Below are 14,081 nucleotides of genomic sequence, written 5' to 3'. Positions count from 1 at the left end.
AATATACAAGCAGTCTCCAAACTTTTTTATTTTTTATTTTCTAGGTTTTTAGCTTCTGTTTTCTGCGATTGGAATGATAAGAAGCAATCCTTTTAAGCACAGCGTTTGTGCTGTTTTTTATTTTATTTTTTTACGGTTCAGATAAGACTGCATGGCTTGTTCATCATAGACGAGGTTTTATTTTTTGTGCTTACAGCACTGGAATTTGGAATGTTTCATCTGGGGGTTTCAAAGCTGGTGAAATTAAACTATTCTCCTTCAGCTTTACTTGATAAAGCACAACTTGTGAAAAAATAAAATAAAATAATAATGCTCACTCAAATATTCAAGGGTATTTAGCACAATGCCAAGGCAGTCACATTTTATCTATGCTGCCACATTTTCTGTTGCCTCCAGGTTGAGCAAGGCTTTCTGAGGCCAAATCGAATGACACTGTAATCTCATTTGAAGGGAAGTGAATCAGACCCATAAAATGGTATGACATTGCATTGAATTATGGGAAATCGCACTGTGAGACCACACCAAGGACAGGACAGAAAACATTCAGAGTTCAGAGCTATCAAACCTGGTAATGGTGTGTTTTTCCCCAAAGCCACACATCATATGCATGAGCAAAGTTGTACATGATGAAGGCAGAACATTTCTTTCCTGTGGATTTACATCAAAGGCCCATCTTTAGGGTAATGGCAATTTGTACGGCTAACTGGGCAATGAATTAGACATGACCCAATCAAGCGCTGTCATGAAATGCCTTTGAGCGATCACATGACAGATGCATTAAAATCTAAAAGTACACTAAAAAGATTTTTTATCATGAAAGCCCATAGGCCTGAAGCCAAATGCATCCATTTAAAGCCAGACATGTAGGCAACAGAATGCATATCTCAGTGTAAACACTGGGGACGACACAGCGCTGCAATAAGCAAAACCAGAAGGCCACACAAAATGTGTCTCGCTTTCCCCTGGTCTGCACTGTGCATCTGGAAACATCCTATTTGTAAATGGTAAATGGACTGCATTTATATAGCGCTTTTATCCAAAGCACTTTACAATTGATGCCTCTCATTCGCCAGAGCAGTTAGGGGTTAGGTGTCTTGCTCAAGGACAATTCGACACACCCAGGGCGGGGTTTGAACCGGCAACCCTCCGACTGCCAGCCAATCATTCTTACCTCCTGAGCTATGTCGCCCCATCTATTTGTGCCAGGGGACCATGGATTGAGCTCTGGGTTTTTCTTGGACCCACCTGATATCGCGAGGGATTCAGTCCTTTGGGTCACCTGACCTATTCCGGTTGCCCCCCCACCCCCACCCCCACCCCACCCCCCCCCCCCCCCCCATTGGTCCTGAGACCCAAAGGCAGCAGCCAGCCTGAAGACGTGCGGAAATGGGGAGACGCAGGAGGCATTGTCAGACGACAGGCCCGCTTGTCCGCGAATCAGACTTCTGTTACATCAGCGTCGACGGTGGCCATTGTCCCCTGCAGCTCAAATTGGGCACTTTTCCCATCTGTCAGCACGTCCATTTAGTGCCTTTGAACTTCACTTCTCCAGACCAGCTACGCAGTGGGGTCTAAAATGCTGCTCGTGTTCGGTAGAAGAGATGAAAACTATGTAGGGTTTTTAGATGTGAGCCGTTTGGAAGATGGTAAATTGAACAGGTCCTTGAGTTGATTTTGCACAATCAGTGTAAGATCCAACAGAAACATCTTTTGTGATTTCACATTCCATGACAGGCTTATCCAAGCATTGAAACTGTTTTGGGTAATTTTACTCTTCTTGTTTATGAAAGATTTAATTCATGCACTTGCTTGCACTCTAGAATACTCTACATTTTATTCTGTTGACATTTTTCAACAAAATAGAACTACTTCTATCTGATTTTATTCTCAGTTCCAAAGGTGTGACGTGCTTGGAAAGCTAATTGTGAACATCCATTTGATATTGTAGTGCTACATGAAAGGAATTTCAAACAATATACTGTGTTGGACCCCAGAACCTTGTCTCCTCTAATTCTGTTCCATGCAGCTGTTCAATCAGCATTGCTATATTTAACTGGTCAGGTGTGCGCAACAGTAATACTGTCTATGATGGGTTGTACATAATAATGACATAACACAATAATTCCTTTAATCACGTCAATACACACACATTATGTACAGTGCTATACTGTCCTGTGCCACCATCTTAAGATTGTGTACATTGTGGTATGGTTGAAGTCATATCACACCCCCATCTTGGGAAGCAAGAATTCTTATGACTGTATTGCAGAAGAGCCTCCAATTTCAAATATTCTGTTGTTAAGTAGATGAAGGTCATCATCATCGATGCAAGAGTTTCCCCTTCAAAGCATCTATAGAAATCTTGAGTGGCGCTATGAATCTTTTTTATACTGCCAGTAACATTGCTATTACAGTTCAGCAGACTTTGGAGATGTAAGATTATACAATTAAAAGATAAAGATCTCAGAAGTACAGTGACTAGAATACTCTCACAAAAGACTGTTCGTCTTCAGAAGAAAGCTTGGCAGTTTTGACAGATTAATTTCCCAGATAAAATTCACCACGAGACAATGGCCAGATAAGCAAAGCCCTTCAGCCGGCTTTGCAGCGCTGTGGCTAATTTCCGAGCCCCCTCAAGCTTTCAAAGCTCCTCAGGATGCAAAATGCAGAGGGAAAATAATGAATCGCTCCCCAACAGCCCCTGTGTTTGTGCGACTGTGTTGATCCTATCATCCTTTTTTTTTTTTTTTCAAAGTTACAGTTGCCCAACTGCCACATCCAATTAACATTACCTACCCCCTCCTTGACAAGGGGATTCAGTCACGCAACTCAGAGTCTGCGATTGTGATGTCACAGAGGGGGGGGGGGGGGGGGGGGGTGGTTGGAGCCATGCAGGTGCATCCGGCTGTGTCAGGATGAGGTCATCACAGAAGCGTGCCGTGTAGAGGCCCAGTGACAAATGGCCCGAGTGTTGTGAGCAGAAGGATCCGGGGAGGGCAGGACTCCTCTGAGCGTTGTGTGTAAGGTCGCAGGGAGCAGTCACCGGCGTCGACGAACTGTTGTGAAAGCTGTCGAGGTCCGTTAAGACACGCGGTTGCATTCACGTGGACAGGCTGTCGGTGTGTTCAGCTGGCATCAGCAGAACCCATGGGAGAACTCTTTACCCCACAGTCTCTCTATCTTCCTCTCCTTTTCCTGTGCCATCTCTCTTTCTTCCTCTCCCTTTCCTGTGCCATCTCTCTCACACACATGGGAGCCACACATGTCGACTGTGGCAGTACAAGGGATGTGCGATTTTATATTGACTAAATTTATTAAAATAAATATTATTTTTTCGATTAAAAATGACAAATAGTTTAATGTTTAAAGTAGCTAATAATATTGACACGTTCAGTTTAATTAACAGAAAGCTCAATGCCAAGTCTTGTTATATATGCTCTATTCACACAGGGACCAATGTAAAAACAAACCCTACGGTTAGCATCCAGTCAAGAATGGCTAAGATGATTGACAGAGTATCTACAGCAGAGGTGTCCAATCTTATCCAAAAAGGGTGGTGTGTAGGTTCAGGTTTTTCTTTTAGCCCAGCTATAAGAAATCTGAGTCTACTAATCAAGGTCTTAAGACCATGATTAGTTAATTGGTTGAATCAGGTGCCATAGTGCTGGCTTAAAACAAAAAACCTGTACCCGCACCAGCCTTTTTTGGGATGAGATTGGACACCCTCTAAGTCAGTGGTTCTCAACTCGGGCCAGAAAGGGCCGGTGTGGGTGCAGGCTTTTGTTCCAACCAAGCTGTTACACACCTGATTCTACTAATCAAGGTCCTTAGTAAAGACTCCAAAGGTTGATTAGTAGAATCAGGTGTGTAACTGCTTGGTTGGAACAAAAGCCTGCACCCACACCAGCCCTTTCTGGCCCAAGTTGAGAACCACTGCTTTAAGTTAGAGAGCTGGCAATGCCCTCTGCCTTCAACTGCTTGTGTGAGGCATAATAATGTATAGCCTCAATACTGAATATCATGTTGACACTTGATTTTCCCGAAGGATCGGAACTGATGGACAAAATTGAGTCAAAGACTACAATCGAATGGCTTTTTTTGCCTTAAGTTTACTGCCACAGTCGATCAACACCACCACCCGATATAAACACGTTGGCCTACTTCAAATTGAACGAGCGGTAATTGCTTCGTGTTTAAAACGTTTGCTGTTCTTGTATTGCCAACTTTTTGCCAACAGAGGGCGCTTTGCATTCACTTTCGGTTGCCATGCGAACCCTATTTACAGGTGGTGTTTTGTGTGATTCATGAAGAGTACCTTGTATAACGACTACAGTATTTACCTTTCATTTTTAAAAATCCACTCTAATATTTGGTACGCAAAACACGAACCAAATGCAGATATGGACTTTGCTTCGTTTGTTTTAATGCGTGTTTAATTCTGCTGTTTGTAAAGTTTTCAAGCTTTTTCTAAAGATGACACTATAGGCTACTTAAAAACCTAAGATCCTGGCAGCAAGCTCAAATATAAAAGATAAAGGAAGATAATGAAGAAATCAAACACAAATGATAATGAGTCAAACGTGCATCGTGTTAAGTTAAGGAACAAATAATGAAACGAAACACGTGTTCAACAACCTAATTAGGAGCTTATTGATTTGCCGCTGTCTTTTGATTTTAAAAAAGTTGCTGCTTTTTATGTAGTTGTCTTCAGTGTAGCACAATACGAACATGGGAATTTTAGGCATAATATGGTTTAAGAGGGTAAATAATCCCTCTAAACAGGACTAAAAAGCACTCGTGAGAAAAATCACCATCTTGTTAAAATTACGGGATTGCTATTGCGGTTGGAACGAAATCGCATTTACAGCTTCAGGACCAAATTTGGAAACCCCATGTGTTAAACTAACTTTGGACAGTCCTGAGTCAGTGTGACTTTTGTACCTCCAGCACCATGCATTCTGCCATCTGGGTAACCTGGTTTCTTTTACATGGTAATGTTCCTGTACTGCACGCGGATAGAGGGGCCTGTGACCCTTCACCCCTGCTTATACTCTGAGTACACGGTGAAGCTTGCATTATGTAAGAAGATCAAAGGTGGGTAGTCTCAACCTTCCCTGGCATGCTATGTTATTTTGAAGCAAGGAGTGGGGCGTCCCAAGTTTAAACAAATGTAGTTTTTGCATTTTTGGACCTGGCCTTTCCCCTTTGTTTCCAATTCTGTTTTGAAACAGTTGTGGATATGGGTATATTGTTTGAAGTATTGAAATGCATGTGTTGTCTTAATGGGATTTCTTTTCCTTGCAAATTGTGAGGGGGGGGGGGGGGGGGGGGGGGGTGTTCTCCACTTTATTTCTGTGTTAACTGTAGTTGAGTTGCCATTGAGTTGAGGTTTGTGCTTGCTTCATGTTTATCTATTTAGGGCGACTAAGTTTGGAAAACGACCAAGTAGTTATCATTCACATCTGGGATTTCAGGTTTTTTTTCTTGGATTTAGAAACTTGGATTTAGAAATTGTTGAGCAAAGAGAATGTGTGTGGGGGGGGGGGGGGGGGGGGGTTTCCAACAATGACCATTTATAAAAAAAATTTTATTTGACCTAGGAATCACTTTGACTGGTGATTTGTCTAACATAATATCAGAAACTCAACAGGGAAAAACCTTGACAAGATTGTATGTAGAATTACATGTATTTATTCAGTTATAATTCTGCAATGAGAATTTTAATAATTGATATAGCCTTCAAGTAATACAGCACACTGTGCTTTACAGACAATTAAAGGAGAGGTAAAAGTAAGAACATTAAGAGATGCAAATGGAAAACATTAAGATCAGGTGTGAAAAAATACAGAAAATACAAACAAACAAAAAATACAAACAATTTGACATTACAAAAGGCAGGACAGGGCATATATAACACAGACAATAGCAAAAACAGAACAAAACAAACAAAAAAAGCGGTAAAACTTTTAAACCCAACAAAAAAAAAGCAAGCTTATAAAGTCCTCAAATGAGATTTGACCCTGAGTGGGTTAGAAAGGTTCCTCCAGCTCTCAGTTAAGAATGCTCTGTCTGACGGCAGGAAGTCCGGTTTGCAGTCCGGCTCTTCTCTGCCACAGACGCACCTGTGGTCTCTCCGTTTCGTCGTCACGGAGATGGAATATTGGGCCAGCAGCCCTGTGCGCTAGGCTAACATGTTGTCCAGTGCTGTGATGTCTCACTGGCTGGCGGAGCAAGACAGCGCACATGCAACACAGGTACGAGCGCCCGCAAGGGGCTCAAACCCCGTCCTCAAATTAACGTCCACGGACATCCCAGTGCCCAAAAGGGGGGGTTTAGGAGCTCAATTTGGGGATTCCCAGGACTGCTGTGTCCTCATCACGGCCCTCTTGATCTGCTCGTAAGAGACGAACATCACAATGTTCCACGAGCCCAGGCGCAGGAAAGACGGCATGAACCTAGAAGAGGAAGAGGAGGAGGAGGGGGAGGGGGAGGGGGAGGGGGAGGGGGAAGAGGGAGAGGCAAAAAAAAAATCAGCAGCAAAATCAGGGAAGAACCAATAAGATGAGAGTATTACAGATGAAATTTGGCTATAAAGTTAATTCTGGGACAGTTACTAACTGTCCATTGTCCCTTTCAAATAAATAAATAAATAAGATGGAGTATAAACTCATTAAAATGGAAGAACAGAATGAGAGCGCTTGTAATTAGTTGCCATCTCTCTGAGCACCCCCCCTCCCCTCCCCTCCCCTCCCCTCCCCTCCCACTCCCACTCCCACTCTACAGCCGCCCCCCTCCCCCCTCCCCCCGTTACCCACCCCTTGTAGAACGCCGTGGGGCCCTCCGTCTTCAGCATGGTGGCGGCGCAGCGCACGGCGCTGCCGTACTGCCCGGGGGGCGAGTTCATGAAGCGCGTCTTCACCACGTCCACCGGCGACGCCACGATGGTGGTGCAGAAGCCCGCGCCGAACGCCGCGGTGAAGTGGCACGGCAGGCTGTCTGTGGGGAAACGCACGGCGGCGCCGCCGTTAGCGCTGGGAGCCGCCTGAGATTACGTAACGTGGCAGCTGCGCTTCAACCCCGTGTATCTTTATAGCTTAAAGCTGGGGGGCAGCGTACGTTCAGTGTAAAACGGGTAAGGAGCTAGTCTTGTAACTTAAAGGTCACAGGTTCGATTCCAAGGTAAGACTCTGCTGTTGCACCCTTGAGCAAGATACTTCACCTGCATTGCTCCAGTATACAATGGATGCAATGTAAGTGCTATGTATAAATAAATAAATTTTTAAAAAGTTGGGTAAGTTGCTCTGGATAAGTGCCTTTAATGTAATGTAAAGCCCCTTTTGTTTTGTTATGCACATTGTATGTCAGTCAAAAATTTGACTTTGACCCCAGCAACATTGTCTGGCTAAACTTATTGCCAAATCATTTGCACATTGTGAATGACACTGAAAAGTACACGGAATCATACAGAATAATACACTGTACATATTTACAAATCTCTTAAGGAAGTTATTCTTGGGGTTCCATTAGAAGGCTTACCTGTCATGAGGTCGTACTTTAAGATGAGCTCTTTGATGATGTCATAGGTGACCAGTTCTGCACAGTTCACAATGGCATTGCGCGTTATGTTTGGCAGGCAACCTGAGACAGTGAGAATATGCACAAATTAAATTACATTTTGAGCTTGTCATTTTATTTTTCTATTGGTTTAAAAAAGACTACATTTAATATTTTCAAAGCAAAAGCAATTTTTGTCCATCATTGTGTGGTAATCGGTTATAGTAAAACCAATAATGGCGGAAAGTGATCTTGAACGTCACATGACTTCACAGGTAAACCGAGTGAAGTTGAAGGGGGGGGTGGGGTCCAGTACCTTTCCAGAGGCCCCTGACCCCCTCGTCCCGCGCGATGGTCCTGTAGGCGTCCATGGTGCCGCTGTAGCGCTTCATCCCGTCGGCCGGGCGCACCTGGGCCTGGAAGCGCACCTTCACCACGTCGGTGGGCTGGGCGAACGCCACCGCCATCGCCCCCGTGGTGCAGCCCGCCATCAGCCGACTGACGATGCTGGCGCCTGGAGGGAGGGGGAGGGGGAGGGGGACAGATGTGAGCAGCTTTTCCACGGCCGATTCAGAGAAGCAGACATACGCACACACACACATAAAACACTTCCATGAAAGGCACTCCATAAAATAAATCCCCTATTATTATCATTACATTGCACTACAGGCATTTAGCAGACGCTCTTATCCATAGCGACTTACACAACTTTTTTTTTTTTTTTAACATAGCATTTACATTGTATCCTGTTGTACAGCCGGATATATACCGAAGCAATGCAGGTTAAGTGCCTTTGCTCAAGGGTACAGCGGCAGTGTCCTACTGGGGAGCCGAACCTGTGACATTCAGGTTACAAGCCCAACTCCTTCACAGACCTGGGTCAAATACGTATTTGTTTTGGATTCAAATACTTTTCTACTCTTTACTGACCTTGTCTGGTGTATTGGAACCAATGAAACACTCTCAAAAAGTGCGAAACCCTGCCTTTCTGGTCATACTGGCAGGCTCAATTACACCAGGCAAAAATGAACTGAGCACAGAAAAGTATTTGAATCCAACAACAAATACTGTACGTATTTGGCCCGGGTCTGCTCCTTACCCATTACACTACACTGCCGCCCTTATCAGTGATGTGGCTGCAGCGCGGGCAGTGCTGTTGGTGGTTGACGGTGGTGGAAAGCTTACTCTCCGACCCTCTCGTGTAGAACTGCTTCATGGAGTCGTAGAGGCCGATGCGGACCGAGGCGAAGCTCATCTGCCTCTGCAGCCCGGCCACCAGCCCGCTGTACAGGCTCCTCGGGCCCTCCATCCGCACCATGGTGTTGATGGTGCCAAACACGCCCCTGTACCTCGTCCCTTTGGCCCCCTCTGCTGGCTGGGCCTCCCCCTGAATCTGGAACACACACACACACACACACGCATACATAAGGTAAGGGTCATGGGGTGCAGCTCCAAAAAACTGGGATTTATGGTGTACGTGTTCGATAAAAAGAGCTCCGAAAGGATTCTGAGATCCACCAAGAGTAGGATTGTAGAGCGTGTTTGTCCAAAGTTATTTATACTAAACAAAATCTGTGTGGATAACACAATGACCTGTGTATCTGTCTGTAGGTAAACGGTGAGCACTAGGTACCGTTTGGTAGGAACATGGCAAGCATTGCTGGTCTGACTGGCTGGTCTTATTATGTTAGGTTATGTGTTGGTAGTCCTGGTCATGTTTTGCATGCTTTGAAAAACATCTGCCTTTCCTCACCTGAAGCCTGACTTTGGCCGTGTCTAACGGGAAGGTGACCAAATCGGCGATGCAGCCTGCCGTCCCTGCCCCAAAGAACTTGACGGTTGCCGTGGGGGCCAGGTCTGTGGGTCTCATTCCAACCATGACTAAACCGCTGTGTAGAAAATCCAAAAACAAAAAAGCTGTCGCACCGGCTCTTTTCAATGTGAACTGAACGCTCAGCTATGGTCCACTTGTGTTTGAGCAGGGCGTAAAAAGCAGTCTAGGGTTTCTGCATGTTGTGCATGACCGGAGAAAAGTAAGTCTTTATACTGATCTTCCTTTAATGAATCCTTTGGAGTTTTCGGTTACCAAACAGGTCAGAGCTGGTCCAGTCTCAGGTTTCAGGCAGTGAGAAGTTTCTCCGTTCAGAGTGCTGGCCAACTATACCGTTTTTGGCCATAAAACTGATTAAGGTACAGCGCGAAAGCAACATACCACTTCCTGCCTGTGAAACGACAAATAATGACAGAATGAATTCAAATCAGTCTGTTAATGGTTAGCTAATCTACTGTTTTACGGTATATTTCAAAATAGGCATACTAATCCAAGCAGTGTATTAACTGTGAACTGCAAACCGGTCTTAAAATTTAAACTGTACCGCAAAAGCAGTACAACACATTTTAACATGTGCGAAATACAATGTGTGGTCTACATTCAAAAAGCACAGTAACATAAAACAAATATTTCTGTTAAACTAAAATACACATTATTCGATGTGTTTTTACCTGATTGAATTTAATGTCATCCAATGTTTCGGATTCAAAATACGGTAGAAAAAGGATCCGGAAGCTTATTCCACTGAGCAATTTCTGCGTTTCTTGCTGTGTGAAGAAACCCTCTCAATTTATACACCTTGTCCTCTGACGTGCCAAGTGTACACCCTGTCATCCGTGCCCCCGGTATTGCTCCAAACGTGTTTACCAGTTTTCTCACGTGACGCAACAAACGACATGCATAAGGTGTCATGCGTATCGTTTATTTTTAAATAACGTAAGTGTATTTGTAGTTTGCTTAGTAGACAGAATTGGCAATAATTCGAAATGAATTCGGGTTCAGTTATTCCATAGTTTTAGTTAATAAAACTATAAATGTGCGGTACGACACTGGACACCCCAGAAATTGAGCGCAAAAATGATTTTGTGATGGACTGGTGTTTGCTTTGCGTCACTGATGCTTGATTTGTGCTCAGAGGTACCAGTGATGTTTACTAGCCTACCTGAACAATTATTCTGCAGTACAGTACAGAACAACAGTGATAGCAATCGTTTTATAGGGGCTGGCTTCATTTCACCTTTGGGGGAGACACACTGCTGGATCCCCGAGGCTCGCGGAGTCAAACGTCAAAGCTCACAAGCATACTCACAAGTCGGGGACCAATTGTGAAAATATTGGGGGTGACATGTCTCCATGTCTCCATGTCTCCCCCCCAAACCTGCGTGTATCGTTTTACGTTTATGTTAGTGGTTTTGCAAAGCGACATTGAAATACTTGGAGTAAGATATATATTTATAACATTAATTTAAAGGTGTACATGAATGACTAAGAGTGTCTCTGTGACACTTACCTTGCCATATCCTACGTGAAAGACTAAGATCTAAGACTAAGATATAAGATTGAACACCTATAAGATTCAGTGGCACGTGTTCTTTGAAGACTGTGACATTCGTTAAGGAACCTCCCTCTCGGATCCTCCCGTTTCTTTTTTTTCTTTTCCGCCGAAGTCGAGCTCAGCAGGTGTCTCCTGACTGAGGCGGGTAGTGAACTGCCAACCAATCAAACGCGAGGGCTCGTCCTGCCGGCTCAAGTTTTAAAAATGGCAATTCATTTCGGTAATAACCGGTTGTTACTGTGTGTCAGGGTCACAGCCGTTGAAACCTCTGTACGGGATGCCCCGCAATGCCACGTATGTACAGAAACGTCAAAGACAAAAAACGTTAAAAATGTATCAACTGGGCATAAAGTCAGAATATGACGCACCTATTTGGCATCATCTAGAATACAGGTTTAAGAATTACAGTACCAAGAATACTGCTTGTGTTGGAGATGGAAACTGCCATAGCCTCATGATGTGCAATGACCCGACATGCATTGCTTACACACACAACCTTTTAACGAGGCGGGCAGCCTTCTGAGTACGCTCATAACCTCCGTTGGTATGGTACATGACGTCTGCATAGCAGACCGAGACGCTGTAGCACGCGGAATACCGCTCTCTCTCACCTCCGCGAGCCATTAAATTTACGTAACGGCGCGGCTGTTGCAGGAGGGCACAGTATGGCTCGAGCCAATCCTGTGCGTAGCTGAAGGGGTGTATTAGCACCTGCATGGCATTAAAGCCCTTCAGACATGTGGGACAAGAAATAAATGGGGGGTAGGGGCCACGTATAAAGATCTGGACCTGTTCGCATAAATCAAGCCGTTGCTTGACAGAAGTGGGGGTGTGTACAGGCGGAGGGGGGACGCGGGACTTAGTTACAGCTTCTTAAAAAAAGAAAAGAAAAGAAAAAAACTCGACTCATTTTCTGCTGAATAATGCCACAGTTCGTCCTCAGTCAACCCAGTGTTTGCTGCCAAAACAAAATGTTCCAACTTTTGTACAGTATAACATTGGCAAGAAGAAATCATGTAAAATTAGGAAAGAAAATAATTCAAATCATACTAGCAATACATGGTTCAACTAAAAACCAGCACACAAATGTTATGCAGAACCAAAGCATTAAGCCTGTACAAAGACAAGGGCAGGCTAAGCTAGAGGTTAATTATTTAGAAGACCTCTGCTAGACACAGACTCACCTGCACCAATAACAGCTGTAGCTGCTGTCTCTATTTTGTCTGTTCCTGCAAATACTGATAAGGCCTACTTTTCACCAAGATTAATGTTCATACCTCTCCCCCCTAAACTGTCCAAGCATCGCACACCAAACCTTTTTATTTTCATTTATTAAAAAATTACAGAAATACTGCATGAACAAAAAAATGTACACTCTTTACATTATTTTAAAATTACTGTACATATGGAATCTCAACATAATCCGACACCGAAATTAGCACAGGAGATTTCAGATCTGACAGACACAGCAAATAATATACAAATGACATTATATACAGATACACTATACATTCAGAGAAACAAAGTTAAAAAGTTTTGTTTAAAAAAACAAGATAAAACTGCTATTTTTCCTGTGTAAAACGGGATGCAAAAATCTTGGCGATCCTCTTTGTTTCCTCTTTGTTCCGAGCGGAAGGCGGCGGTATGCTGGGTCTTGGTCGTGGAGCTTTTTGCAACGAAGTTCCTGACTGACCCGACGACTTCTGCTGTTAAAAAAAAAACAAAAACATTTTCTGTCAACTTCATTTTTGTATCATTTGCTTCGCTAATCGCTAATACTAAGCAGAGACGCGTTACAAGGATCTCTTGTTATGTGAATATTAACGACACACCCAGCAACTACTGGTTTTGTACCAGTGGGAGTGTAACATTAGCAGATTTATTAAGCCCTTGAGATGGGATACACCTTAGCTCTATTCAAAACAACAATAGTCAGTGTGAGTGCGGGCCAAAAAAACACAATGCGACAGTGCGATAATGCGAACAGGTCATTCTGCATTTCACAGCTCCGGTTCAAGAGCTTTCCCATGCACCGGACAAGCACGCGTCACAGGTGTGGCTCCTGTGGACGCCGTTCCTTCGTTCTTCTCGAAATTAAGTTAGTTTGTCCCTGGCTGCCTAATAAATGACCCAGTCGGTGTCGGTGCCAGTGGCTGTGGGCTCTGCATCTTCGTCCATGAAACCCAGGAGACCCCCCCCCCCCCCCCCCCCCGCCCGCCACAGCAGGGCAAACGTTCTAGAGCTTTCTGAGAGCTGGATAATCTCTGTACTGTTCACTGCTGATAATGAAGGATGCACCCACATGCACATGCAGTCTGTGGCTTGTTGTAATGGGGCTGGAGGAGGGAACGCGTTTCCTGGGGTCAGCACTCGAAACCCAAGCCTGGGTAAGAAGTGGCACATGGCGAGGAGGTCTCCTGAAGGAGGACCGGCTCTCCTCCAGCCTGTCGAAGGAGCCCGATGACACCCCCCCCCCCGTGCGTTTCTGCCTCCCTCACGAGGTGCAGTGCCACACCGGCCAGAACCAGTTTTCGGGAGGCTCTCTGACCTTTGTGCACACATTTCCCCAATAAACAACCCCCACACCCCTACCCCCTCCACCCCCCCCCCCCCCCCAAACATGAAACTGGAGACAGGTACGACAGGCTGACGCAGACGTGTCTACCCATCCCCACAAAAGGCCGAGTTCATACAGGTTAAAAAAAAAAAAAACCAGCAATAGGAAAAAATGGCGTCAGTGGAATCCAGAGATTCTGTTGACAGAGTAAAGCGGTCATCTCCAAAAATATACAATCCCTTCATAAACTGCACTCAAAAAGAGAATATACTTTAATAAAAATTTGAAATAGTAGGCGCCGTTTTGTTAGTAAATAAATGCGAACCTTAAATACTATACAGGATTATGGACTCCAAATATTCAGTGAGTGTTCTGAGTCATGTAGCCAACGAGTAGGGATGAGAGTGGAAGGCTGAAGTCAGTTCAAGGAAAAATGAAATCTACAAATATTGACAGGGTTGCAAACAAACCCTTAAATTTAAGAGACACGATCAGACTTGGAGATGGGTAAACAGAAACAAGTTGAGCTGGGTTCCGGCTCCCCTCCAGGACGAACGGAGCTCGTTTCTTGGTGCTGGACTTTC

General features: G+C 44.5%; 2 protein-coding genes across 2 annotated transcripts in view; both read right to left on the bottom strand.

The window, feature by feature from the left end:
- Positions 1-5,671: 5,671 nt before the first annotated feature.
- Positions 5,672-10,203, bottom strand: LOC118209081 (mitochondrial uncoupling protein 2-like). The gene is made up of 7 exons (XM_035384216.1): positions 10,057-10,203; positions 9,308-9,776; positions 8,740-8,947; positions 7,871-8,068; positions 7,537-7,638; positions 6,816-6,996; positions 5,672-6,455 (listed from the first exon to the last, which is right to left on the bottom strand). The coding sequence occupies exons 2-7, from the start codon at positions 9,431-9,433 to the stop codon at positions 6,341-6,343; spliced, it is 930 nt and encodes a 309-aa protein (XP_035240107.1). The 5' UTR covers positions 9,434-9,776; positions 10,057-10,203; the 3' UTR covers positions 5,672-6,340.
- A 2,051-nt stretch (positions 10,204-12,254) lies between these two features.
- c2cd3 (C2 domain containing 3 centriole elongation regulator) overlaps positions 12,255-14,081 on the bottom strand; it is a 30,286-nt gene continuing 28,459 nt past the window's right edge. Inside the window, exon 33 of the mRNA XM_035384334.1 lies at positions 12,255-12,646. Within this exon, the coding sequence (XP_035240225.1) occupies positions 12,503-12,646 (144 nt within the window). The 3' untranslated portion in view covers positions 12,255-12,502. The remainder of the gene's footprint in view (positions 12,647-14,081) is intronic.

Source organism: Anguilla anguilla, chromosome 12, assembly GCF_013347855.1.
Source record: "Anguilla anguilla isolate fAngAng1 chromosome 12, fAngAng1.pri, whole genome shotgun sequence".
Classification (NCBI taxonomy): domain Eukaryota; kingdom Metazoa; phylum Chordata; class Actinopteri; order Anguilliformes; family Anguillidae; genus Anguilla; species Anguilla anguilla.
Note: the sequence above shows the minus strand (reverse complement) of the source record. Positions and strands in the feature narration are given on the sequence as shown.

Excerpts from the sequence above, each read along its gene's own strand:
- LOC118209081 (XM_035384216.1), bottom strand. The coding sequence starts at position 9,433 with ATGGTTGGAATGAGACCCACAGACCTGGCCCCCACGGCAACCGTCAAG. Across the intron at positions 8,948-9,307 it reads CGGCCAAAGTCAGGCTTCAG|ATTCAGGGGGAGGCCCAGCC; the intron begins GTGAGGAAAGGC and ends TGTGTGTTCCAG. Across the intron at positions 8,069-8,739 it reads CTACACGAGAGGGTCGGAGA|GCGCCAGCATCGTCAGTCGG; the intron begins GTAAGCTTTCCA and ends CCCTCCCTCCAG.